The 27,404-nt window shown below is 50.2% G+C and overlaps 1 protein-coding gene across 4 annotated transcripts in view; it reads right to left on the bottom strand.

Moving 5' to 3' along the window:
- Scarb1 (scavenger receptor class B member 1) overlaps positions 1–19,834 on the bottom strand; it is a 65,418-nt gene extending 45,584 nt beyond the window's left edge. The window contains exon 1 of one of the 4 annotated variants that reach the window (XM_021161993.2): positions 19,498–19,832. In XM_021161993.2, coding sequence (XP_021017652.1) covers positions 19,498–19,623 — 126 coding nt within the window. In that variant the 5' untranslated portion in view covers positions 19,624–19,832. Of the gene's footprint in view, positions 1–7,971; positions 8,102–19,497 lie in introns of those variants that run through there. The other 3 variants (XM_021161992.1, XM_021161994.3, XM_021161991.2) reach the window with 3 other exon arrangements.
- Positions 19,835–27,404: the final 7,570 nt, after the last annotated feature.

Genomic DNA, 27,404 nt, shown 5'->3' on the forward strand with positions numbered 1-27,404 from the left:
CTCACAGACATTAAACAGGGAGACCAGGCAACAGCAAGGAGCCAGGAGCCAGATATGCACACGGGCAACCCAGATAAGATGGTAACACCTGGCTAAGTGATTGGCCAGTGCTGGGATATGCCACCACCTCCCTGGACACTGTAACCAGAATACTAGAATCTACCTTTATTCCCACAGAGAATGACAGAAAAAGAAGACACCTGATGTCATCCTTGGGTCTGTAGGTCGGTATGCACACACACACACACACACACACACACACACACACACACACGCGCGCGCGCACATACACATGCACACGCAAAAACTCATGCACACACACACACATACATGTACACATACACACACACACAAGTAAATAAATAAACAAAATAAACATAAAACCCCCTGGTTGGTTTTTGGGGGGGGTTGAGGGGGGCGTTTCGAGACAGGGTTTCTCTGTATAGCCCTGGCTGTCCTGGAACTCACTCTGTAGACCAAGCTGGCCTCGAACTCTGAAATCTGCCTGCCTCTGCCTCCTAAGTGCTGGGATTAAAGGCGTGCACCACCACCGCCCGGCAAACCCCCTGTTCTTGTGTGATTTTTCCTTGAGACTCTTTCTATTCACCCCAAAGTGACCCCTGACCTAAGAGGAGATTCTGGCCCATCAGATCCCCATGCAGCAATGATACTGGGGTCACTTATAGAAGCACGGATGACTCAAAGGCAGCTGTGTGATCCCACCCCTAGCAACTGCTTACAGCATGGCTACTCCAGGGCACCTCTTCACTCCCACGAGACCCAGTCTTTCAAGGGTCCCAGCCACTAATCACAGAGACTGATTTCAAGGTGTCCACATAGAGTCATTGCCTGAAGCGTTCCAGGTGCCGAACCACTCCCACCTGTCTACCCCACCCCCATGCCTCAAACTGTACTGGAATGTACTGGATTCAGAGCCCATGATGGGGCCACAGTAAGTTAAAAAAAAAAAAAGGAGGCAATAGATTAGTCAGGATGGTCCCCGATGCGGTGTGACTGGAGTCTACAGCAAGAAGAGCTAGGAGAGAGATACCGAGGATAGCAGCAGGGAGACAGGGAAAGGCAGGCAGTGGCTGCAAGCTAGACAGCAGGAGCAGCCATGGCAGCTAAGGGCATGCAGCCTCCAGAAGAGCCAGAAAGGAAGAGGATGTTGCTTAAGTCACACAGCTGATGGCCTTTCGAGATGATGGCCTGGTAAAGCAAGCAAGTCACCTAAGGCAGAGAGGTGAGCCAACGGCACTAGGTCACACAGCTGGGAGAAGGCTGAGCCAACACCTGGACCCCAGCCCAAGGACTCGGAACGTAAGCTCTTACCCACAGTGATGTGGATGGATGGGACTGAGGCAGATGGAAGAACGCACTCAAGATCGAAGCCAGAGAGAGGATGAGCCACAGAGGGAGACACTGACAGATGGGAGCAGACAGGGAAGGAGAGAGAGAAAGAGGACATGACAAGTGAGCATGTGTCCACACCCCACAGCACCACGCTCCCCACGCCCACGAGAGCCACTAGCTACCTGCTGCCGCCGGCTAAAGACAGATAAACACAATGTGATATCTATACCATAAAAAAAAAAAACCACAAAACATTGTCCAGTCACAGAGAGTTAGGAGGCACAGGTATACGCTATTACATAGATGAACTTGAAAAAAACAGGCCACAGCCAGGATGCAAATGTGGTCGGGCTTGGTTGGTGCACATCTGTGGGCCTTGCATGCCAGAGACTGAGACAGAAGGATTGATACCAGGTTAGTCTGAGCTACAGAGCATGCTTGGTCTATAAATAAATAAATAAATAAATATCAAGCAACAAAAGCAAAATGCCACAGCAATAAAATCAGAGTTTATAGACACTAAAGGGAAGTTCAAAACCAGACCAAGTTGGGTATATAGGGATGGACCTATAAGGTTCTACAAAAGGCAAGGAGCACCCAAGGGTGGTGGCTCCCTCCAGCAGGGCCGTGGGACCATGAGGCTCCATCTTTTTACCTGGGACTGATTTAACCTGATGAATGTGTATTATGACCTTTGTTAGAACTTTGTACTATTTCACAATAATAAGAAATGAAGCACAAGAGGCACGGTGAGGGCTGGGAACAGACAGGAGAAGGAGATACTGAGGCCAGCGCCGGTCAGGACCCCAGCTACAATGGAGCACTGGCTAAGATAGGCTTTCAGCCCAGGGAAGCCTCCTGGGCTAAGAGGCCAGATGAGGGGACCAGGGCCAGGGCTTAGAATTTCTGCAGGGCTCAGAGGCCAGGATGGGGATTGGGGGTGGCGGCAGGGAGCAGAGCAGGATGAGCCCCCAGATCCCACCTTCCTGGGCCTCCAACTCCAGAAGGCCAGCTCTGACACGCCAGGACTCCTACAGCTGTAAGGGTGGGTGGGAGCCCTGCGCTGGCCTCAGCCTGATCGTTGGAGGGATCAACACCTCTCAGAACATGGAGGTGGGGCTGGGAAAGCCAGGAAACTCAAGCAGAAGCTGGTGCAAGAAACTCTAAGTCCCACTGCTCGCACTGCCTGCTCAGCCAGGATAACCCTAGGCAGTTTATGTGCAGGGTCTGTGGGAAGAGCACATAGCAACTACAATCAGGGCGCCCTGCCTAGAAGGTGGCCATCAGCTCCTGGGAAACAAAGCTTGCAGAAACAGGTGGCAAGAGAGGCCTGTTTGTACCACTGATAGGAGGAAGGAGATCCACACAGGACAAACCTCTAAACTTAACAGCTACAACCAAATATGGACTCTGTGGGCAAGCCTGCCACCCCAGGCTAAAGCAGGAGAATTGAACATCCAAGGCTAGCCTGGGACACTTAGTGAGACTAACTTTAATAATAATAAGGAAAGAGTTGGGCTTTCAAAATGGCTCAGCAAGTAAAGGTGCTTTCCGTCAACATGATGAAAAAGGGAACCAACAAACCAGGGATGTCCTCTAATCGCTATACAAACAAACAAACAAAAATAAGGGCCAGAGAGACAGCTTAGCAGTTAAAAACATGGAGTGCTATTGCAGAAACCCTAAGTTCCATTTCCAGTACCCTATAGTCAGGTGGCTCACTAGAACTCTTGCTCCAGGGGATCTGGCGCCCTCATGTGGCCTCCACAGGCACCTGCACTCATGTGCACATACACAGACATATAATTTAAAAAAAAAAAAACTTTAAATAAATAAGTGTAAAAAGTTTTTTAAGGAGAAAAGACTGGGGATATAGCACATCAAGCAGGAGACCCCAGGTTCAGTTCCCACCCTGGCAGAAAATAAATAAGACAGATTTGAATGGAAAAAGGACAGAGCTGGAGGCAGAGGCATCACGTACAGGGGCCAGCCTGTAGCTGCAAGATGTGGGCAGAAGGGTAAGTGTCCTTGACTCTAACAGAGGTCTATGCATAGTCTCTGCAGGGCCAAGAGGTTTGGGTGAGTGCCAATGTGACCGACTGTCCCATTGTGTCAGCGATTTTTCCAAAACAATAATTTTTAAAAGAAAAACCTAGATGTGGGGAGGGAGAATAGCCGGTGGCTGAGTTTACTGGGACATGGCTAGCCAGCAAGGTACTTGGGCAACTGCAGAATCAGCCTTGAGACATCCCCAGCCACTCTAAGGCTGGTGGGAAAGCTGGGTGTGCCATGAGCATGCCCAGTGACAGCTCAGAGCAGCAAGTAGAACAGAAGTCAGTTGCAAGCATTGATGACAGGTCCCCGAGGATGTGTGCATCAGCATCGTGAGCGATACTCAGCAGCTTGTTATTCTAGGTGTTTAACAGGTATGATCTCCTCAGACACAGGACACTACTAAGAACACGGTGAAAAGGCACAGAGGAATTAAGGCACTTGCCTGAGGTTACCCAGCAGGGGATTGGCAGAGCCATCCCCCGCAAGACTCAAACCCAGAGACTTTCCAACAACTTTACAACCTTAGCAGTGACCCTCCAGGAACACACTCACCTCCCACCTCTCCTTCAGGCAGACAGCAAACATGTGGGTAGCCAGAGAGCCCACCTCGGCTTACAAAGCTCAGCTTCAGTCCCCATACTGTTCCAGAAGGACATGGTGTACCTCAGAGTCTTGGGTAAGAGCCAACAGCTGCTCTGTCTGGGGCTTGAGCTGACTCCTGAGCTATATTGCAGAACACATCCAGAGCAGATCGCCTCCTCTGCATCTGAGCCTGATGCCGAGTGTAGTGAAGGGCGCGGAGGCTTGGGCTGGTTCTCACTGTTTGCATCCTAGGGCACACTCAGAGCCTCAGAGAAGGCACATAGAGCTTGAACTTTGGTATACTGGGTCCTGACATCTCTCCTACTTTATCAAAACACCTCCTCCCACTCCTACAGTCAGATGGGAGCAAAGAAGAGGTAGGTGGAAGGGAGCTGAGAGACTGCCCGAAGTCACCAGAAAACAACATGACTAGCCCTCACTTACCGAGATCTCCTATCTTTCCCTAGCCCAGCACCCCACTTTCCCGGCCAGCCTGGCAGTCAACCTGGCCCACGACCAGCTAACACTGGCTACCAACTATGGCCTTGAACAGATCACAGCTCCCTCTGAGATCTGGGTCCTTAAAGAGAAAAATAAAACACAGGCGCTAAGCTGGGCGGTGATGGCACACACCTTTAATCCCAGCACTTGGGAGGCAGAAGCAGACAGATCTGTGTGAGTTTGAGGCCAGCCTGGTCTACTGATTGAGTTCTAAGACAGCCAGGGCTACACAGAGAAACCTGGTCTCAAGAAACAAAATAAAAACAAAAACAAAAGCATGAGGGCAGGAGAGATGACTTAGCCAATAAAGCCCCAGCAGCCAAGCCTGACTGAGTTCAACCCCATACATAATGGTAGAAGAAGAAAACTGACTCTTGCAAGTTGTCCTCTGCCCTCTATACGTTTGTAGTACACTTATGGCATCCCCACCCTCCACAACACACACAAATAAACAAACATGTGATTTTAACAAACAAAAAGATGGGCCAGGCACTATGGCACATGTCTTTATTCCCAGGATTTGAGGCAGAAGGACTGCCAAAAGTGTGAGGCCAGCCTGGGCTAGTGTGAGGCCAGCCTGGGCTACAGTGTGAGACCCTGCCTCAAATAATAATAATAATAATAATAATAATAATAATAATAAATAATAATAAATAATAGGAAGGAGAAGCAGAAGCAGCCGTAGCCTGTAGCAAAATCTGGGCGTGATGAAATACTCTAATCCTAGCACTCAGGAGGGAGGTAGAGGCAGATGGATCTCTATGAGTTCGAGGCCAGCCTGGCCTACAAAGTAAGTTCCAGGCCAGCCAGGGCTACATAGAGAAACCCTGTTTCAAAAAACCAAAATAACAATGAGGATAAGAATGAAATAAAATAAAAAGAGAGAAACCCAAGTTAGTACTTGAAGACCCAACAACCTAAGATTTATGAAATTTACCCTGGCGAGCTGCCTCCCCAGTCAAAAAGCCTGGAGCCAGCGTCAAAAAAAGCACCCGTGTACGTACATAAGAGGCAGCGAGCGGAACCTAGTTTGATCCGGTGCTAACTAGGGGCCAAGGGTTCTGTCCTTACTCTGGCTACCTGTCTCCCTTGCCTCCTGCCAACCCATAGGACATCGCTCCACCCCCTCCTGAGTCCTCAGAGAGAGCGCCTCTTTCCAAAGAAAGTTTTCTTGACACACACTGATTGGCCCAAAGATGAGCATGTGACCTAAGCCAATCAGAGGCAATGGACAGCTCCAAGCCCCGCCCCCTCCTCCCATCCCTTAACGTCATTGCTTTGCATTTGTTATTTGAGTGTATGTGTGAGGAGTGTGAATGTGCCCGAGGTACACCCACGGAGGTCAGAGGACAACTTGAAAGAGCCTGTTCTTTTCTTCTACTGTGTGGGTCCCAGGATCGAACGCCAATCAACAGGCTTGGTGGCAAGCATTACTCACTGAACCCTTTAGACAGCCTCTTTAGCCAGCCAGGGCTGGCCTCCAATTCCCTCTGTAGTCAGGATGACTTAACTCCTGGTTCTCTTGTTTTCGCCTCTGGAATGCTAGGATTACAGGTGTGTAATGGCACCCAGTTTATTTTTGTTCTTCGCACCTGTGAGCCACACCTCCCCGGTCCTTCTATTTAGATCACTGGCAGGAGAAAGCAGCTGTCCACTGCATCCCACACTGCATCCCGCACTGGGGCAGGTTATCGGGAACTCGGGGGATGAAGTGACTTCGCTTTATTCATGAACCTAAACTTGTCCGCTCCGGAGGACTGTACATGGACCGCGCCAAGCCAAGGCTGCTGAAGACTCCCGTTCACTTCCGAAGGCTGTGCATTGCAAACCTGCACCCCACCTCCTGGTCTCTCCCGCCCTTGGCTAAGACAGGTGTGATTTATTTATCCACCGCCCACAGCCATCCCGATGACATGGCTGAGAACTGGGTCTCTTCCTTCTGGTCCACTGCCTTTGTGGTGGGACAGGAAGAGGTTACTGGGGGAAGCCAACAGCCAATGTAGGGACTTTGCCCTGGCACAGACACCAGCAAGAAGTTGCTGGAGTCAAGAGAAAACATACAGAGACTCAGACCCTGGATCTAGGGTCACCTGCCAGAGACTCGGGCCACTGGGTGTGGTCTGGGACATATGAACACCAACTCACCACAGTGGCTTCAAGAAGTGGCCTCTAGGGGACAGAGGCTCATGGTCTGAGGCTTAGGCAGTGACATCAGGAGGCAGCCCCCTGGAGACAAAGGCACAGCCCTTACTGGGCGGTGGTGGTGCACGCCTTTAATCCCAGCACTTGGGAGGCAGAGGCAGGCAGATTTCTGAGTTCGAGGCCAGCCTGGTCTACAGAGTGAGTTCCAGGACAGCCAGAGCTACACAGAGAAACCCTGTCTCAAACAAACAAACAAACAAACAAACAAACAAAAAACCAAAACAAAACAGAGGCACAGCCCCCCCAGAATGGAGCAGAGTCAGTCAGCAAGGCTTGTGACCTCAGTGATGGCTGCTAGGGTCCCACCCCAGCCAGGCCACCACTGCAGAGTAAAGCTATGTACAAAACACACCGGATCCCCATCCTGGTAGGACATCAACCAAACAAATGAGTTCACTAGAGATGGGCGCAAGGAAACTTCCAAAGGTCAAGGGAGGTCAGGGAAGCTGGGACCAGGAAGTGTCTTCAAAACATCCCCACACAGGCTTTGGGTGTAGATTGGTGTGAGAACACTTGTCTAGTATGAGTGCCTCTCTGTGTCCCTCCCAAGCACCCCAAAATACAAATAAGTGTCCTTTATTTTGAAACACAGGAGAGGAACTGAGTGAAAGAGCCAAGGGGAAAGCATTTGGGCAGAAGGAACTGCGGCGCATGTGAGAATGGAGGAGAGAGACTTGTGGGGTTAGAACTGCAGAACTGCTGACTGGCCAGACAGGTTGGAGCCTGTGAAGAAAGGACTGATGGGTCGGGGCAAGAGTGAGTGAGTGTGTGTGCGTGTCTGTCTGTCTTTGTATGTGTGTCTGTGGGTGTGTTTGTGTGTGTCTGTCTGTGTGTGTGTGTGTGTCTCTATATGTCTCTCCTCCGTCTGTGTGTGTGTGTGTGTGTCTATCTTTCTCTATGCCTCTCTGTGTGTGTATGTCTCTATGTGTGTGTCTCTGTAGGTGTATGTGTTTGGCTCTTTGTGTGTGTGTGTCTGTCTGTCTCTCTGGGTGTGTATGTTTGTCTGTCTGTCTGCCTGTGGGTGTGGGTGTTTCTCTGTGTGTGTGTGTGTATGTAGAGGCCAGAGGCCAATCCAACCTCAGTGTGCTCCCTCCAGGACTATCTATCTCTCTTTTTTTTTTAAGATCGATTCTTTCCAAAGCCTGGAGCTCCCCTATTGCGTTGCGGGAATGAATCCTGGGAGCCCCATGCAGTCTCCTGTCTCTGCCTCCCCAGGGATGGAATTACCAGCTTGTTTGACATGGGCTCTGGGGATCAAATCCACATCATCTCACCTACCTGGATCCTGAAACAGCTTTAAACTAAAGCACTGTGTCTTCGAAAGAGCATTCTGTCTGTGACAGGAGGAAGTGCCGGATCAGCCAGATCACCCATGGCAGGTAGCACCACGGCACCCATGGTCTAGCCTGGCTCAGGACTTCCTAGTGCCAGGGTACCAGAACACCCTGTGATTCGACCTGTCCACTTTGGGTAAACATTTGGGAACCCAAGGCCCAGTGTCTGGCATCAGTTCCAATGCTGGGGACAAAGAACAAACACCACAGAGGTCCTTGCCCTCCTGAGCCTGGGGACTCCCCCTGGGGACAACGTGGCAGAAGGAAAAAAACCCAATGCACATGTAACTAGTATGGCATATTGGGTCTGAATCGACCTCAGCGGATTCCCACTTGGAAATGTCAGACATTAGACTACAGACCTAGCCCACGCACGAGAGGAATCAAGGGGTGGGGTGTGCAAGCCAGAAAGGTATCAGAGGGCAAGGTACTGGCCTCTTGACACATGGGAAGGACCTAGGGTCTCTTTCTGGCTGCTGTACTGGGAGCTGGGAGGAACACAAGAGACAGAGGAAAGGAGTTTAAGGATCCAGATAAAAGAATGATAGAAGTCAGCCTCGGGAAAGGGACAAAAAGGTGGGAGTCGCTCACTTCCCCTGGGCTCACGTGTAGGAAGCAGAGAGGGCGAGGGAAGGCTGCTGCCAAGGTCGTGGCTAGCTGCTGCCACAGGCTAGAAGACCACAGGCCAAGCTAACCAGGAAGGTGAAGGACAGGCCTGGAGTTGAAGGGGAAGGTCAGGACAAGATGAGCCACCTGGCACACCAGACTCCTCCTTTGAGGCCAAGGCCCAGGAGGGGACAGTTTGGGGCTGAGCAGGAGGTAGGGGTGGGGTGGTTGGGGGGAGGTTAAGGCCCTGAGCTGTGAATTGGGCCTGGGCATATTCCACCAGAGTCTGGCTGAGGCAAAGGGGGTAAGAGAACCCCTGCCCCACGAGACAACCCACAGCCAGAGAGGCCCCAGCCAAGACCCTTTTCTAGAAGCTTCCATAGAGGGTGGAAGGAACTTCATTGAAAAGCCAGGAAGCAAGCAAGGGTCAGGTCACTCCTATTCCTTCCCCTCCCCAGGCAGCTGAAGATCACAAAGCAGAGGAGATGGGAGGTGGGGAGAGGCCAGAAAGCCCAGGATCTGAGGAGAGGGGTGGAAATCTTCCCTCGGCAGCCATGGAACCTCCTCAGCCACTGGGACTCAGAGCCAGGCTGAGCCAGACCTGGTTGTTTTTGTTGTTGTTTCTCTTTGTAGCTCAGCCTGGCCTGACCCTGCCCTAGGCCAGTGGAGGCCAAGGTCACCAGTGAGGGAGAGAGTGAGGAGAGAGGTAAAAGGGTCAAGTGTTTTTGTTTTCTGGTTTTTCATTTTTATGGAATTTTTATTTATTTATGGGGGGGGTAGCCCAGGCTGGCCTAGAACTAGCAATCCCCCTGCTTTAGCCTCCTAAGCTGTTTCTATTTTGGGCAGAGCCCCACCTACACCCACACCCACCCCTGCCAAGCTAAATCCTCCTCAAACTAAATTGATGGCACAGGATCTGGCGCTGAAGGTATTGAGTTTCAAACCCTGGACAAATGGTTTAGGTGGCTAGTTAACATATCAAAGCAGACCTGGCTGCCAGGTTCTCCCAGCATCCCTCAGTCCCTACCAGTTTCAGAACCCCTTCAGGCTGGCATACCCTGCCCCCTACCCTGAACTCTATAGCCCAGAGGGCTGGGCTGCTCTCCCCAGGATAAATCCAACCATTTTGATTGCCCTCCCTCCTTCTTGGCAGCTGTACCTGGCTCCCCTCTCTCCTCTCCTTTTCCCTCCCCCTCCCCTCATCTAGCTCAGGGTTCAGGGTCATGTCCACTCTGGACTCTTCCAGCGGTCTCTGCCTCTAGCTATGTTCTCCCGTTCTCTCTTTTATCTACAATAAGCCTTCTCCTCCACTATACCCAAGAGCAGCCATGTTTTCCTCTCTCTCTCTCTCTCTCTCTCTCTCTCTCTCTCTCTCTCATTCAGAAGGCCTCTCAGCTGAACTCATGAGTCCTAAGAGTGAAATGTCAAACATCCAGTGGCAACCTGGGGTGAAGCTCACGGTGAAGAGCCCGGGGCCTCTCTTTTGCTGGCCAAGGAAGGACATTTGAATACTCCTCTGTACCCTAAAAGCCACAGAAGGCCACAGAGCTGGCAGCCTGGGCCAAGCCTCCTAGGAACCAAGATGCACCTAGGATAAGCTCTGCAGAGAGCCAAGTGACTCTCTCCAGGACTGTCCCCAGAGTCGGCTGCTGGGATCCAAGGCCAGAGAACAGGATTCCTGGTAGCCGAACTCGTGGAATTGGAGCGAATGGGGGATGAGTCACTGTGGGAAGATAGCAAAGAATCCGTCCTTCCAGGAAGGGTCCCAGGGTAACTTCCTTCCAGGAATGCAACAGGAGAGTCTGGCTTCAAGACACCAGCACCTAACTACTGCACACAGTGACCATGCAGTGCCAGTGACCCCTTCTGTCTGCTGCAGTGCTAAGGTCGGAGCTCAGTGGCTTGCACCTCAAAGGCCATCATTCTGCCACGCAGCCATGTCCACTGCCCACCCCCAGCAAATGGAACAGGCATCAACATGTGTGCATGTGTCTACATGGGCCCAGACAATGACCCATGTGCCTGCATCCCCTTCCTGGCTTTTCCCCATGTGGATGGGTTGTAGCTCATGCGGTACACAGAAACACTCACATCCATGGATGTCAGCACTGGACCATACATACACCAAGCTCTGTCTGTGTGCTACTATACCTGGGGGACACTATTACGTGGACCCGCACCAAAAGGTGTATATACCAACAGACACACACACTGAAGCTATGAGGACTTGTGGATGTACGAGGAGCCAGAAAGGAACAGAAATAAATGCTTGGGACTAAAAATAGGTAGTCTATAGCCACAGCTGCACCCTGAAGGGAACTAAAATACTTCCACACATGCCAGGGGGACCGGAAGCCATGGGAACCGGAAACCAGGCATCAGGAAAGAGGAAGAAAACAGAAGAAATCCCAGCACACCCAAGCATCCTTACCCAGGGCCCAGAGAACAGGGAACTTGCAGGGACACCCATCCTGACATCTGGGGCCCCAGTCTCCACTTGGGGAACAGCCCACGATGGCCCAGGCAGACCTTGACCTCAAGGTCACAGGGTGGTACAAACTGGGAAAAGGCAGACCTTCCCACTTAAGAGTCCTCCTGAGGAGGTACCAAGGGGTGCTGAATCTGCAGCCTTCTCTTGTGGGAGAAAACCCTGGAATACACCCGCTAGCCATGCAGACCGATGATGGAAGAGAAGGGAGAAGAAGAAGGAGCGACCAGTCAAGGCCAGCTGTTCAAGGGTTACAATCTTTTAGCAGAGGCTACATCTTGGTTCTGTCACCTAAATCTGGAATGCGGAGGTAGAAGGTGGGGGTGGGGAGACATCGGACACCAGGGGACAAGTTTTACTTAATCTCTCTTTGTGTCTGTCTCCCTAGATGAAGCAGAGAGCAACTGTAGCCGTTTAATAAAAGGCTCTGAGGAGCATCGGACACTCAGCGTAACACAGTATCTATCTACTAGGAGCTATCTGCCGTCAGAGACACCTTCCAAGTGTCAAGCCAAGGGCTCTGCCAGAGGTCACAAAACAGCTCAGGAACAGAGTAGATAGCCCAGGCTAGCCCAACTCCTAGCTGTGGGAGAAGGGATCAGACTAGAATTGAGGCAAGGAGGGGTAGAGAGCCAGCTATTGACCAGCTTCCAGTCAGCTCCCTAGCCCTTCACCTGGCTGGCCAACTTCTCAATCAGGAAAAAGAGCGAGCCACATCCAAGCCTGTGACAGAATAAGGATGGTGGGCTGGAGGGATGGCTCCGAGGTTTACAAGCACTGGCTGCACCCATAGAGAATCTGAGTTCGGTTCCCAGCACCCACATGACAGGTCACAGTTCCAGGAAATCCTGACACCTCTTTTGACCCTCCTCAAGCACCACACACGTGAAATACAGACAAACCACTGAAAATAATAAATAAATCCCTTTTTTAGGGGGGTAGGGCGTTTTGAGACAGGGTTTCTCTGTGTAGCCCTGGCTGTCTTAAAACCCACTCTGTAGACCAGGCTGGCCTTGAACTCAGAGATCCACCTACCTCTCTGCCTTCCAAGTGCTGGGAATTAAAGGCGTGTGCCACCAAAGGGACACGCCAGGGCCTCTGAAAAGGGACTAGGTCTAGTGGGCTCAAACCAGGAGCATAGCGGTGTGGGAGTGAGGTGCTGAATTGAGGGTGGGAAAGAGAAACAAATTGGGAGCCTTCAAGCTGCTGAGAGGAATTTGGGGTTCACTCGGAAAAAGACGGGAATGTTAGAGAGTCTGAGCAGGGTGGGCACCATCCCTCACTAGAAGAGCAGGATAGACTACCACACAGGTCCAAGCAGGCAGTAAGACATGGGGGTAGAGGGGTCATAAAAGGTGATGGTGAAGCAGGTATGAGGTAGCAGAAAGAACAACGGAGCAGGTGAGGGCAGCCTGAGGCTTCCGCTTTGCACCTAGGGGACACATGGGACAGAGGAGGGAGGCATCAGCAGATGAACTGATCAAGCACAGTGCAACAGGAAACGCCACGTCAGGACAGTGGAGCTGATGCAGTCCCGGACTTGGGAAAGATTAAGAGGCTTTCTGCTGAAGGCAGTGGCCCTGTGGACGGGCAAGCCACGTGCCAAGCTGGGTTCTAGGTGAGACACACAGGGGTTCCAGGGCTGGTGGGTTTCCCTCCGTGTGACACTTACACTCACTCCAAGAAAGTCACGGGGTACTTCTTACCATTTTCAGCTGTTTCCTTAACTGGCAAGGACCTGTGTCACCACGCTGCCTGTGCTGGCTAGCTTTATGTCAACTTGACACAGACTATTGTCATTTGAGAGGAGGTAACCTCAATTAAGAAAAATTCCTCCATAAGACTGGGCGGTGGGGGGCTGGAGAGATGGCTCAGTGGTTAAGAGCACTGATTGTTCTTCCAGAGGTCCTGAGTTCAATTCCCAGCAACCACATGGTGGCTCATAACCATCTGTAATGAGATCTGATGCCCTCTTCTGGTGTGTCTGAAGACAGCTATGGTGTACTCATATACATTAAATAAATAAGTAAATCTTTTTTTTTTTTTTTTTTTTTTTTTTTGGTTTTTCGAGACAAGGGTTTCTCTGTGTAGTCCTGGCTGTCCTGGAACTCACTCTGTAGACCAGGCTGGCCTCGAACTCAGAAATCCGCCTGCCTCGGCCTCCCGAGTGCTGGGATTAAAGGCGTGTGCCACCACGCCCGGCTAAATAAGTAAATCTTTTTTTTTTTAAAGATTTATTTATTTATTATATGTAAGTACACTGTAGCTGTCTTCAGACACTCCAGAAGAGGGCGCCAGATCTCGTTACGGATGGTTGTGAGCCACCATGTGGTTGCTGGGATTTGAACTCTGGACCTTCGGAAGAGCAGTCTGGTGCTCTTACCCACTGAGCCATCTCACCAGCCCAATAAGTAAATCTTTAAAAAAAAAAAAAAAGACTGAGCAATGGGCAAGCCTGTAGAACATTTTCTTAATTAGTGATTGATGGGGAAGGGCGTGGCCTATTGTGGGAGGGGTCTCCCCAGAGCTGGTGGTCCTCGGTTCTATAAGAAAGCAAGCTGAGCAAGTCATGAAGAGAAAGCTCGTAGCAGCATCCCTCCATGGTCTCGGCATCAGCTCCTGCCTCCAGGTCCCTGCCTTGTTCTAGTTCCTGCCCTGACTCCCTTCCATGATGAACAGTGATGTGGAAGTGGAAGCCAAACAAACTCTCTCCTCCCCAAGTTGCTTTTGGTCATGGTTGCTTTTATCATAGCAATCATTTTTAGTCATTTCTAGTGCAATTCCCAACACATAGATACATTCTCTTTTTTGTTTTTAAAAGAGGTCAGGTGAGTTAGTGCAGATCTGTTACCCAGGGACTCAAGAAGCTGAGGCAGGAGGATTTCAAATAAAGCCTGAGTAATACAACGAAACCTTGCCCTAAAGAACTACAAACAAGATAGTAAAAATCGGGCTCAGTGAGACAGCTCCGCAGGTAAAGGTGCTTGCTATCAAGCCTGACGATCTGAGTTCGATCCCTGGGACCCCACTTAGGAGCGGGAGAGAAATCACTCCTCAAAGTTGTCCCATGACCTGCACAGTCATGATGCTACACGACCCCTCCACTCACACACCAACAAATACATACATATAATATTTAACAAAAAAGGATCATGATGGTTTGGAGATTGCTCGGTGGTTAAGAGCCAGGCTGGCCTCTCTGATACAGGACCTGGGTTCGTGAAATTCCTAGCACCCTCATGGTGGCTCACAACCATCTGTAAGTCCAAGTTCCAGAGGATCTGATGTCCTGTCTGGTCCACAAGGGCACTGCATGCACAGAGGTACATGCAGGCAAAACACCCCTACACATAAAATAAAACAAAAATATACAGAGAGTCATGCAGCCAGCATTATCTACCTTGTGTGTCTGGCGCGCACCCTTCCGCACCTTTTCCCAAACCGTTTTGGCACTAACACGAGTCTGTTGAAAATATAGAATACTGTTAGGGCTTTGCTGTCATTCTTGTCATTTGGGGTTTGTTTGTTTGGTTGACTTGTTTTGTCTTGAGACAGAGTTTCTCTGTGTAACCCTGGCTGTGTAACCCTGGCTGTCACAGAGATCACTCTGTCTCTGCTGGGATTAAAGGTATAAGCCGCTGCTGCGACCACCGACTGGCTGAGGGATTTTGGGGTGTGTGTGTGTGTGTGTGTTTCTCTTTATGTTTTGCAGTGCTTCGGATTGAACCCAGGGATGTGCACATATTGGGAAGCAGTATATCAACCAGTGAGCTCTATCTTCAGTTTTCCACTTACCTATTTATTTATTTACTTACTTATTTATGTGTTATTTATTTGTGTGTTTGTTTCTTTATGAGACAGGCTCTCTCTATATATATAGCCCTGGCTATCCAGGCACTCGACGTGACTCAGAGATCTGCCTACCTCTGCCTTCTGAGTGCTGGGATTTAAAAATGTGCCCGAATGCACCTTGCTTACATTTGATATAAAGACAGGGGTCTCACTAAGTTCCCCTGAACTTCCTGTGCAACCCAGGCAGGCTCTGAACTTCCTCCGGCTTTGAATATTCATTCCCCCTGCCTCAGGCTCCAAGTAGCTGGGATACCCCGTAAGAGAATAGGGAAGAGGGACTTTAATAGTAACAGAGCCTTTTCTCTATCATGCACGTCTTCCAGAAACCTGGCCCTTCTTAATTCTTTTCTTGGACTGCCCAGCAGCTCACTGTACAGAAAGAGAGAGAGAGAGGGCTCTTGCTTGCTTCCTACTTCCCTATGGAAGGTAAACCGAGCATGGCCGCTTGAAGTCCCTCCCAGCCCACCACAGGCCATGTTTAATAACCAGCGGCCGACCTTTGCTATGGGCCAGATCCCTTATCTGTAGAGAGGAAGAATTCGCAGCCTCTGCCTGTTTCACAACGCTGCCGTGGTTAGATTGAGTCCAGAAGCCGGCAAGCTCACAGGGCATTTCCAAAGGCCCCTTGTAAGCTCCTTTGTAACTTGCTAATCCCCCGGGGACAGCAAACCAGATCTGACCCCTGTCTCACTGCTGGGGGGAAAACTTGGCTCTCTTGAGTGATGGACCGGCTCCAGCTAGCACATGGTACAGTAGGCCTGAGCCCCTGAGCTCTGAAAACTGTCACCTACACGGGGATCACGCTCCTCCGGCCCAACCTTGTGGCGCTGAAGATGTGAAATCAAAAACCACCGGTAACCAGAGGGTGATGGGGCTTAGAAATGACACTTCATTGCCATCGAAGTGGATGGTCCCACAGCTTGACAGCGGGAGCATAGTAGAGAAAACCAAATTCCAAACAGAGCGCACCTGTGGGTCCACAGCTAAGGCTCAGACCGTGCAAGTGTTCCTGAACTCACATAGGACGGTATGTGTTCTCTGGAGCCTGAGACAAAGACATGGCCAGTCAACAGAGGAGCAAACAAAGGAATCCCAACACAGTAAGGGGGGGAAAGGCAGTAACAGACTTGGCATGTTCGGCCTGTCAAAACCTTTGAAAGGGGCTGGGAAGATCGCCCAGTGGGTAAAGTGCTCGCTGGAGGATCTGAGTTCTGATTCTCAGAACCCAAACAAAAGCTCAACAGAGAGCCAGGGGTGGTGGCCTATACCTTTAGTCTCAGCACTCAGGAGGCAGGGAGAGCCTGGTCTACAGAGGGAGTTCTAGGATGATCAGGGACATGCAGAGAAGCCTTGTCTCAAAAAAAAAAAAAAAAAAAAAAAATATATATATATATATATATATATATATATATATATATATATATATATATATAGCTGAGCACGTCTGGTACATGTCTGGAACCCCAGTACCAGGACAGGCAGTGACAGGCAGATTCCAGGGACCTGTTGTTCAGTGGCTAGCAGAGAAGGCACACCTCATATTTAATGAGAGAGCCTGTCTCAAAAAAAAAATAAGGTGGAGAGACACTGTGGAAGAGACCGCACATCAACCTCTGGTCTCGCCTCGTGGCAAGCGCATCCATACAGGTGCATGAGTATGCATGCATGTGCACGTGTGTGTGTACACACACACACACACACACACAGACATACACACACCCCTTTGAATACTAACACTGAACAGAAAAACCATACTATTTAAGCCAGGCATGGTAGACACATCTTTAATTCTAACACTCAAGAGGCAAAGGTAGGTGGATCTCTGAGTTTGAGGCCAGCCTGGGCTACACACTGAGTTCCTGGGCTATCTAGTGAGACCATGACTCAAGAGAAAGGAAAAAAAAAGAAGAAAGGAAGGAAAAAAGGGAGGAAGAAAAAAAGAAAACCACATACTATCCAGCTCAGGTTTTGTAAAAGATGTCCATTAGGTGGCTCAGTGGGCAGAGCACTCCCTAGGCAAACATGAGGACCTGAGTTCAAACTCCCAGTGACATATACGATATTGTGCATCGATAGGAGTGCACCTGTAACCCTAGAGACAGGGGGATGGCTGTCTAGCTCATCAAGAGACCCTATCTGTAAGGGAAGAAATCAGCTGACCTACACACACACACACACACACACACACACACATTTATGTCAAAAAATTATATCATCAGAAGAAAATAAGAGTGAAATCTGTGTGTGTGTGTGTGTGTGTGTGTGTTGGAACCCAAGACCTGTTGAATGCAAGGTAAGTTCTCTACCACTGAGCTACATCCCAAATCCTGATTTTTTTTCTTTTTTTTTTTTTAAGTGTTCTTTTTTTTTTTGATTTTTAATATTTTTATTACATATTTTCCTCAATTACATTTCCAATGCTATCCCAAAAGTCCCCCATAGCGCCCCCCACTTCCCTACCCACCCATTCCCATTCTTTTGGCCCTGGCATTCCCCTATATTGGGGCATATAAAGTTTGCAAGTCCAATGGGCCTCTCTTTCCATTGATGGCTGACTAGGCCATCTTTCGATACATATGCAGCTAGAGACAAGAGCTCCGGGGTTCTGGTTAGTACATCATGTTGTTCCAACAATAGGGTTGCAGATCCCTTTAGCTCCTTGGGTACTTTCTCTAGCTCTGATTTTTTTTTTCTTAAACAACCTAGTTTTCCTGCCTTTTATAAATCAACTTCTTTAACTTACAAAAAAAAAAAAGAAAGAAAAGAAAAGAAAGAAACACACACACACACAAAGACAAGGCTTCCATTCAAGTAGCACAGAATGCAAGAATCCAAAGTCAACTCCAGGGTCCCTCCCTGCTCCCCTCCGCTGCCACCCTCCCACCATCCCCTGAAATGAGCTTTTTTTTCTCCCTCAAGAGGTCGGCTTCCAGCCAGGGCCTCTAAGAAGAGGCTGTCTTGGGCTAGGCGTGTCTTATGCTCTTCCTTCCTTCACACCACTCAGTCCCCAACCAATCGCCTTTGGGATTTTCACAAGTAAGATTGTGGAAGCCGCTCGCTCAAACGTGAAGCCCCAAGCTACCAGCTATGGGGCAACTCCGCCAGTCGTGGTTTTTCTTTCTCAAGCACCGGGCAGATGGGACCCTGACTGATGGAGCAGACATGCGCAGTCCCAACGCTAACGTGCACTCCCACACACACCAGCCTCCCACCCCCCCATCCTTAGTCTCCGTGCCAACCCCCAAAAGAAAACATTCCCGAAAGGAGTTTGGAGAAGGAACCAGATCAGATTCCCCCTCACCCCTAAATCGGAGAACAGGGGAGATCTGCTCACTCTATCCACTACAGGCTGGCTGAGCAGGAAACCCAGTCCACGTGCGGAGTGCACAGGGCTGGGTTCTTACTGAAACCACAGGCTGCCACTGAGACAAGGCTGTCACCACTACTTTGCCAAACCTAACAGAAAGGCCCAGAGCAGTTTTGATGCTCCAACAAGAAGGATCTTCCCTCCACCCAAGACACGGCAACTCTTGGGACCTTCACGTACAAGTGTTGAAAATTCTAAGCAAGAGAAATGACGGTGTGGCCAAGAGAACTCGGAAATACCCACCACAACTCCAGGAAAGCCACCTGTGGCTCCATCCTGAAGACCCGCCAGGACCTGGCAGGTAGCGGCCAGCCCAAGAGGGAGTATCTCTCATTCATTCCCTCCTTTCAGCGGGCGATGGGACGTGGGACGCGAAGCCATTCTTAAACTCCCAGTAAACAAACCCGCTAAGAGGAAAGATGTCAGTCAAACCCTGTGACAACAGCCCCTTCTGGATCCCAGATCCAGTTCTAACTGGATGTTCCCTGAGAGCCAGCCCCCGTTTCCCCTTCCGCAGTAACCCGGCGTCTCAGAAAACACAATTACTCGGTAATCTCCAGGACTTAATGAGCTCCCGGCTCAAATAGGAGGATACCGGATCCCAGGGCAGAGTCTGTGGCTGGACCGGCACCACCCGCCTAATACCGGTGCCCGGTTGAAAGGGCAAAACAGGGCCTAAGGCTGAGATCAAAGGAGAGGCTGGGCTGCCTATCCTCGGCAGACCTGAGTAGTGTCTGCCTCTGCCAGAGCGTGGGGGACAGAAAGCTGCTTAACTCTCGAGACTGGCAGGCAGTGTGGGGGCGAGCCAGGGCATCTCTGGGGCATCTGGGCGAGAGGAAACAGGCAGAGCACCCAAAGAACTGGGAGCCCGTGGGAGCCTCACAGATGTACAGGGGCTTCGCGCAGCCCTGAGGTTACTAGGTACAGTCACCGACCGGCGCGTTCAGAAGGGCTGGAGGTCGCGACAGCTACAGTCGAAACTCAGGGACAACCAGGCCATACTTCTGCTTCAGTGAGGTTTAGGCTCCTGGGACGCTGGTGACTCAGACCAAGCCTCTGGGGTGAGCCTGGGCCTCCCTGGTGGTGAGGAGGTAGCTCCACCGTCCCACCCTGCGTCCCGATCCCCACCCCCCATCTCCCCAGGACACTTCACTCACCTTGAGCACCTGCTGCTTGATGAGCGAGGGCACCATGAGGATCATGACAACGCCGAGCGCAGCAAACAGCAGCCCCAGGGCGCCCAACCCCAAGGCCACCCAGCGCGCCCTGGAGCTGCCGCCCATGTCCGCGTGCGCGGCCGGGGCTCTCGGGGCTCAGGACCTGAAGGAGACGGCGAAAGAGGCGACGGAGGCCACAGAGATGACAGAAGCCGAGGCTCCCTCAGCAGCAAGGTGTGTGCCTGGCGGTGGCCGGAGCAGCAGTAGCCCTGCAGGTGGCCAGAGGCTTTATGCGCCATGGCCCGGGCAGCCCGCCCCCGAGTTAGGCGCGGGATTCCGGCGAGGGGTGGGAAGAGGCGGGGAGTGGGCGGTGCTCTGATGGTGAGGCGTAGGCGTGGCTTCCTTCGGGCGCCGCCCCTCCGAGCTGCTGGGCTTTCCTAGCTTTTGCTAGGTCTGGATTCCCGCTGTGTGATCCCCTCCGCGCTTCCTGGTAGTTGCTGGTCTAGGTGGGAACCGATGCGCCATCCACAGAGGGCAGAAGACCCTGGCACCGTCTGCATCCACTACCCCCGCCCCTGCGACCTCTTCTTTCTTCCGGACTCCTGCGAATGCCTCCCGCTCCCCTGCTTTAAAATCAGTTGCAGTCAGCCCGGGCCAGCCTCCCGGCCATGAACGCCCTCCACTCAGAATTCCGTGTCCCTCGGGGCCCATTGCACTTCCCCCACTCGGAATTCCATATCCCTTTGGGCTTTTGCACACCCTCCATTCTGTGTCCCTCGTGGCCTTTGCACACTGTCCCCTCGGAATTCCATGTCTCCGGGGACCTTTGCATACCCTTCGTGCAGAATTCTGTGTCCCTCAAGGCCTTAAGCACACCCTCCACTCAAAACTCCAGGCCCCAGACGCGCGCTGGGCCCCTGACTCCATCCAGGAATGTGTTCGAGGGGCTTATCAGACTGCCTGGCGGCTATGCTCTCTGCTGACTCTTCCTTATCACCCAGAGACACCAACAGCTCAGTTGAGCTCAATTATGCGTTCTTTGGCCATGAACCCCACTCAGGATACCAGCAGGGTGGTAGGGACTCTGTCTTTCCCTGCCCTGCCCAGTGCCCAGTTGGCTCGTTCTCAGACCACAGCCAGAGCCTTTAAGCCTTTAATTCTAAATGCTTCGTGTTACAGCCAAAAACAAAAAAACAAAACAAAACAAAAAAAACCCTGAGGCATGGGGTGACTTCCTTCCTCAGTGAGGCCAAGGCCTGCATTCCACTCAGGACACGAAAAGTGGATACAGAGCTGAGAAAACCCAGCCCCACACCTGTTAAAACTGAGTCCCAGCTCCTGTTAAAACCCAGAAAGACTGCTCTTGAAGACCACCTTCAGCAATATGACCCAGAGTTAGCTCATATTGAGTCAGAGTAGCTTCTCCAGAGGCAGCCAAGTCATATTTCCAGCCCTGACAGATTCCACCCATCACATGGAATCAAGACTTAGCTGTGCAAAGGACCGTATTGGTAGAGTGCTTGGCACCTGATATTGGCTGCCAGCATCTGTGTTCATGTGAGATACCCAGGCCTGAAGAGATTGCTCAGACAGAGGTAGACGTGGCTCAGTGGTTAAGAGCACTTGCTGCTCTTGCAGAGGACCTGGGTTCAGTCCCCAGCACCCACATGACAGCTCACAACCATCCTTAACTTCAGTTCCAAGGGATCTGATGCCCCTCCTGTGACCTCTGAGTGTACCACGCATACCCATGGTACCCAGACAGACATGTAGGAAAGACAATTGCACACATAAAAATAAGTAAGTCCAAAACAAAAACTAACTCTAGGCTGGTAGTTCCAGTGCTGGGGAGTCAGGGACAGGAAGAAAGATCCCTGGGGCCAGATGGCCAGCCAGACTTCTCTAACCCAGTGAGACCCAGTTCCTAGTAAGATATTCTGTCTCACACAACACATTCAGGTGCACCCACAAACATGCATACGCGTAGACACAGGAGAAAGACAGAAAGGAGCCTAGAAGTTCAGTGGACAAAGGAGCAGGGGTGGGCGGGGCCTGGGAACATTGGCTGTATTACACCCACGCATGTTCCAAGTTCAGAGCAGTTCACACCTCCACCTTACAGAAGAGGGACCTCAGGAGACTTGGGGTGGGAGTCCTCACAGCCCAGGTTCCTCTGAATCTACTCCCACTCTGTGCCCCTGATGATGGAGATGGGAGGTGGGGAGAGTGGGGCTGAAAGTCTCTCCAGAAACTATGTAGTGCTCAGGGACATGTTTGCTGAAGGTGGTCCCAAAGAGGAGACCTTCTAGATTTGAACGGGAACCTGAGTGGCCCATATTCTTTAGGAGTGTTAGCCCAGGGTGTCTGATGTCACTACTGGACTATTCTATGTGACCTAGGAGGAGGCTGAATGAGGCAGCGAAATCCTAGATATCTAGTCTGCAGGAGTTTATCCAAAGGGGGCTGATGTCATCTCAGACCAGAGGGACTGGGTTTTCTCAGCCGCAATTATTATGAAGGAATTCTCTAGATCCTCAGTGCCTGACTCCTCCTCTCTCAAGTCTCAGCCCGAAGCCTACTCATCAAAGAGGACCTTCGTGTCCAATTTGTTGGAAATGGAGGTCTTTACAGGTATGGCGATGCACCCCTGTGATCCCAGCACTTGGAAGGAAGAGGTAAAAGAAACAGAAGTTCAAGGCCAGCCAAGGCTACATGAACTTCTATCTCAAGCCAAAGAAAAGGGCTGGTGAGGTGGCTCAGCAAGAAAAGACACCTGTCACACAAGCCTGAAGACCTGAATCGGGAATCCAAGAACCCATGAGGGATGGAGAGAACAGATCCGGTTGCCATGGTAACCCCACACGCAATAATAATAACAGTCAATAAAATTCAAATCAAAAGAAAAGAAAGTAAGTGGTCTGTTCAGTTGAAATGGTTTTATTTATCTCTCTAGAGAGAGAGAGAGGTTGGTTTTTTTATGATCTCTTTTTTAAAATTTTGTGTATTTGTGCAGTTTCACAAAGCCAGGAGAAAGCGGCAGATCCGAAACCGAAGTTACAGGCAGTTGTGAGCCACCGTGTGGGTGCCAGGAAGCAGATTCAGATCCTGTGGGAGAGCAGCCAGGGCTCTTAATCCGTGAGCTACTTCTCCATCCATCGGAGAGGCTGGTTCTTTTTGAGTCTCAATATATCCCTGGCCCCTAGAACCCTGCCTAGCAGACCAGTCAAGCAGGTACTGGAGAGAAAAGTAGGCATTCGGGTTGACAAGATGCTTCCGTGAATGAAAAGCATTTGCTGCCAAGCTTGATGAACTAAATTCAATCCCCAGGACCCACTAGGTGGATGTTAAGAACTCACTCCCTCAAGTTGTCCTCTGACCTCCAAGGTTCAAACACACAAAATCAATACATAAAGCCAGGCATGGCAGTGTACACTCTTAATGCTACCACTAAGGAGGCAGAGGCAGGTGGATTTCTGGGAGTACGAGGTAGATTTCTGGTCTGCTTAGCCAGGGCTACATAGTGAAACGTTGTTTAAGAAATAAAACAAGTTGGGCAGTGGTGGCACATGCCTTTAGTCCCAGCACTTGGGAGGCAGAGGCAGGTAGATTTCTGAGTTTGAGGCTAGCCTGGTCTACAGAGTGAGTTCCAGGATAGCCAGAGCTACACAGAGAAACCCTGTCTCTCAAAAAACAAAAACAAACAAACAAAACAAAACAAAAAATCAACTTTTTAAAAATAAAATTTCCTTGAGGCCTTCAACATCTTTCAGGCCTGGCTTTTTTTCTCCTGCTGATGCTGCCAGTGGCCCTGGGAGTTTGCCAGTCAACTAAAAGCTCAAGTCCGCCACCCCCCTTTCCTTGATACCCACTTGCCTTGACCAACTCACGCAGTCCAAATTGTTGCCAAGTCTTCAAGGTCCAAACCTACGTGATGCTTACCTCAGAGAGCCCAAGGCCAGGGACAGGCTTTGGGGACAGGCTACACTGTCATTGGATGACACACAGACAGCCCATATGACAGAGCCATGGCCTTGATGAGAGGGAACCAGGGAGACAACACAGGTTGGTCTCGGAGATGGGAGGAAGGTCGATCAATTCTGCGCGGGCGGCAGAGAAGGCCTGTAGGGGAAGCCCACCAGGAAAAGTCTGTCCTGGTTTGCTTTCTCTTGCTGTGATAAAACACTGACCAAAGGCAACTTGGGGAAGAGTCTTTTTCTTTCAGCTTATGAGTGAAAGTCTATCATTAAGGGAAGCCAAGGCAGGATCTCAGAGCAGGAACCTGGAGGCAGGAACTAAAGCAGAAGCCATGGACAGATGCTGCTTCCTGGCTTGCTCCTCACGGCTTGCTCAGTTTACTTTCTTATACATCTCAGGACCGGGTGACCAGGAGTGGTCCCACCCACAGGAAGCTGGACTCTTCCACCATCAATCATAAATCCAGAAAAAGTACACTTGCCCTCAGGCTAATCTGATGGAACAAGATCCCTCTTCCTGTGTGACTCTAGTTTGTATCAAATTGACAAAACTAACCAGCACAAGGTGTGTGTGTGTGTGTGTGTGTGTGTGTGAGAGAGAGAGAGAGAGAGAGAGAGAGAGAGAGGATTAGTCATGTACAAAAAGAAGACCCTGTCAGAGGAGGCCTTCAGTACAGAACTTTCCACAATCAAAACACAGCTAGGAGCCAGGCATGACAATCCAGCTATTTGGGAGGTTGAGGCAAAAGGAGCTTAAGATTAAAGCCAGCCTAGGGTCCAGAATGAGTTCAAGGCTAGCAACTCAGTGAGAGCCCATTTCCAAGGGTAATAAGAGGACAGGGTGGCTCATCAAAAATGTATTTGCCATGCCGGGCGTGGTGGCGCACGCCTTTAATCCCAGCACTTGGGAGGCAGAGGCAGGCGGATTTCTGAGTTCGAGGCCAGCCTGGTCTACAGAGTTAGTTCCAGGACAGCCAGGGTTACACAGAGAAACCCTGTCTCGAAAAACCAAAAAAAAAAAAAAAAAAAAAATGCATTTGCCTAGGAACCGGTAAATGGCCCTGGATCCATCTCCAGTGCAGAGGAAGAGAGGACACCAAAAAACAGGATGTATACATTCGTGGGCACCCTCTGGCACTAGACCTAGGAGCCCCATGAGCCCCCTGCTCCGTTTCCAGGTCTGTACCCAGAGAAAGAGAGAGAGAGAGAGAGAGAGAGAGAGAGAGAGAGAGAGAGAGAACACATTCACAGCAACTCCTGTGCACAGGATTCCTTTCTTGTCTTCCACAGCAGCGAAGGCATCTAGCAGCCAAATGGGTGTGTCCAACATGGTCTGTGAGGAAGAAGGGATACCAAGTCTCTGATGCACATGGATGAATCCAGAAGACACCTGTAAGGGAGAGAAGCCGGACACAAGAGCATCCAAGCGTGCACAAAGCAATCATGTTGCTGAACCCAATCAGAAAGGACACTGAATGGCTGCCAGGGCTGAGGAAGGGGCAGAAACGGCCCAGGGCTGAGCTCCGCTACTCTTCTTCCTACTCTGTCGCTGGGCCAAAAGCCACTGCATCTTACAGTTAATTTATAGTTTACCTTTCAAAAGCAAAATCTCAGCTGGGCGGTGGTGGCGCACGCCTTTAATCCCAGCACTTGGGAGGCAGAGGCAGACAGATTTCTGAGTTCGAGGCCAGCCTGGTCTACAGAGTGAGTTCCAAGACAGCCAGGGCTACACAGAGAAACCCTGTCTCGAAAACCTAAATAAACAAACAAACAAACAAACAAACAAATAAATAAATAAATAAAATCTCAGAGCTGATGAGATGGCTCAATGGGTAAGAGCACTGACTGCTCTTCTGAAGGTCTTGAGTTCAAATCCCAGCAACCACATGGTGGCTCACAACCACCCGCAATGAGATCTGACACCCTGGTGTGTCTGAAGACAGCTACAGTGTACTTATGTATAATAATAAATAAATCTTAAAAAAAAAAAACTCATCGTATAGCCCTGTCTGGTCTCGAACTCACAGAGATCTGTCTTCTGCTTCCCGAGTGCTGGGATTCAAGGTGTGTGCCACCATGCCTTCAGTCTTACACTTTACATGAATTAACCATGTGCAAATAAAATTATAAAATAGAATATATGTTATATAAAATTATCACACACACACACACATATATATACATATATACATACAGATATATCCATCTTTTCTTTTGCTTCCTCCTCCCTCAGAATAAAGACCCAAGTCCTTGCTGTAATTGGTAAGGCTGTCACTCTTGCCACTCTTGCCTGTCTCTCAAACTGCCAGTTCCTACCCCAGGGCCTTTGCACATCAGCTCCCTCCATCTACTGGGATGCTTCTCTCCCCAGCAGCCTGGAGAGTCAAACATCATATCAATGACCACTTGTTTCCTGTCTATCCTTTCAAATGTCAGGCACCCCACATCCTGGCCATCTCCTTCCCTCCATCCCTTTTCCCTTGGATTTATCTCCACTCAGCAGGAAGCCAATGGGCTTTCTGGCTTCCCTGGCTTCCTTCTTCCTGTGCCATGAAAAGCTGTTAAACCCTCTGATTCTTCATCCACAGTTAGGGACACGGAGGTGCCTGTGGGGAGTGGGCCCTGAGCACACAATGGGTGACTCCTGGCCACACACCTGGCAAGGGCTCAGTCTGGTTCAGCTGTTCAGCTCCAGGGATGCCCTGTCCCCAACCCACCTTGCCAAGGACAGAGAAGAGGTTACACTGCTGAGCTGAAGAACAGGAATAAGGAGAGGATGTGCCAGCTGTGAGGGCTCACGCCTGTAATCTCTGTGCCAGAGCCAGGAGGGTGGTTAGAATTTCCATGCCAGTCTGGACTACAGCGTGAGATCCTGTCTCAAGAAGAGATAGGGAGAGAATCAACAGTGGCCCTGAAGCAGACAGATTCAAGGACAGTGTGTGTGTGTGTGTGTGTGTGTGTGTGTGTGTATGGTGTGAATGAGTGTGTAGTGTGTATGTGTATATGGTGTGTGATGTATATGGTGGTGTGTGTGTGTATGTGTGTGTGTGTGTATAGTGTGAATGAGTGTGTAGTGTGTATGTGTATATGGTGTGTGATGTATATGGTGGTGTGTGTGTGTGTATGGTGTGAATGAGTGTGTAGTGTGTATGTGTATATGGTGTGTGATGTATATGGTGGTGTGTGTGTGGTGTGTATGGTGTGAATGAGTGTGTAGTGTGTATGTGTATATGGTATGTGATGTATATGGTGGTGTGTGTGTGGCTTACCTTCTACAACAAATCTTCAAGCATAAACTAGGAAAAGAAAGATGTGAGGAGGAGGAGGGAGGGGATAGGGGGTTTCTGAAGGGAAGACCTGGAAAGGGGAAAACATTTGAAATGTAAATAAAGAAAATATCCAATTAAAAAAAATCCAGAGCCGGGCGTGGTGGCGCACGCCTTTAATCCCAGCACTCGGGAGGCGGAGGCAGGCGAATTTCTGAGTTCGAGGCCAGCCTGGTCTACAAAGTGAGTTCCAGGACAGCCAGGGCTATACAGAGAAACCCTGTCTCGAAAAAAAAAAAAAAAATCCAAAAAAAAAGAAGACAGATTTTCCTACTTCAAAAGCTATAATTAAACCAAAATTCCCACCAAAAAAAGAAGAAAAAAAAGAAAGAACGAAAGAACAAAAGAAAGATTGAAAGAAAGAAAGAAAGAAAGAAAGAAAGAAAGAAAGAAAGAAAGATGTGAACTGTTTCCAAGATCCTAAATTGATTCCACATGGAAATGACAATATTTAGAAAAACAGGGTTAAACATACTATTAAAAGCCCAACATATAACCGGGCAGTGGTGGCACATACCTTTAATCCCAGCACTTGGGAGGCAGAGGCAGGTGAATCTCTGTAAGTTCAAGGGCATCCTGGTCTACCTAATAAATTCCAGCCAAGGCT

The sequence above is a fragment of the Mus caroli genome, unplaced genomic scaffold (assembly GCF_978045245.1).
Source record: "Mus caroli unplaced genomic scaffold, Mus_caroli_1 scaffold_4, whole genome shotgun sequence".
NCBI lineage: Eukaryota > Metazoa > Chordata > Mammalia > Rodentia > Muridae > Mus > Mus caroli.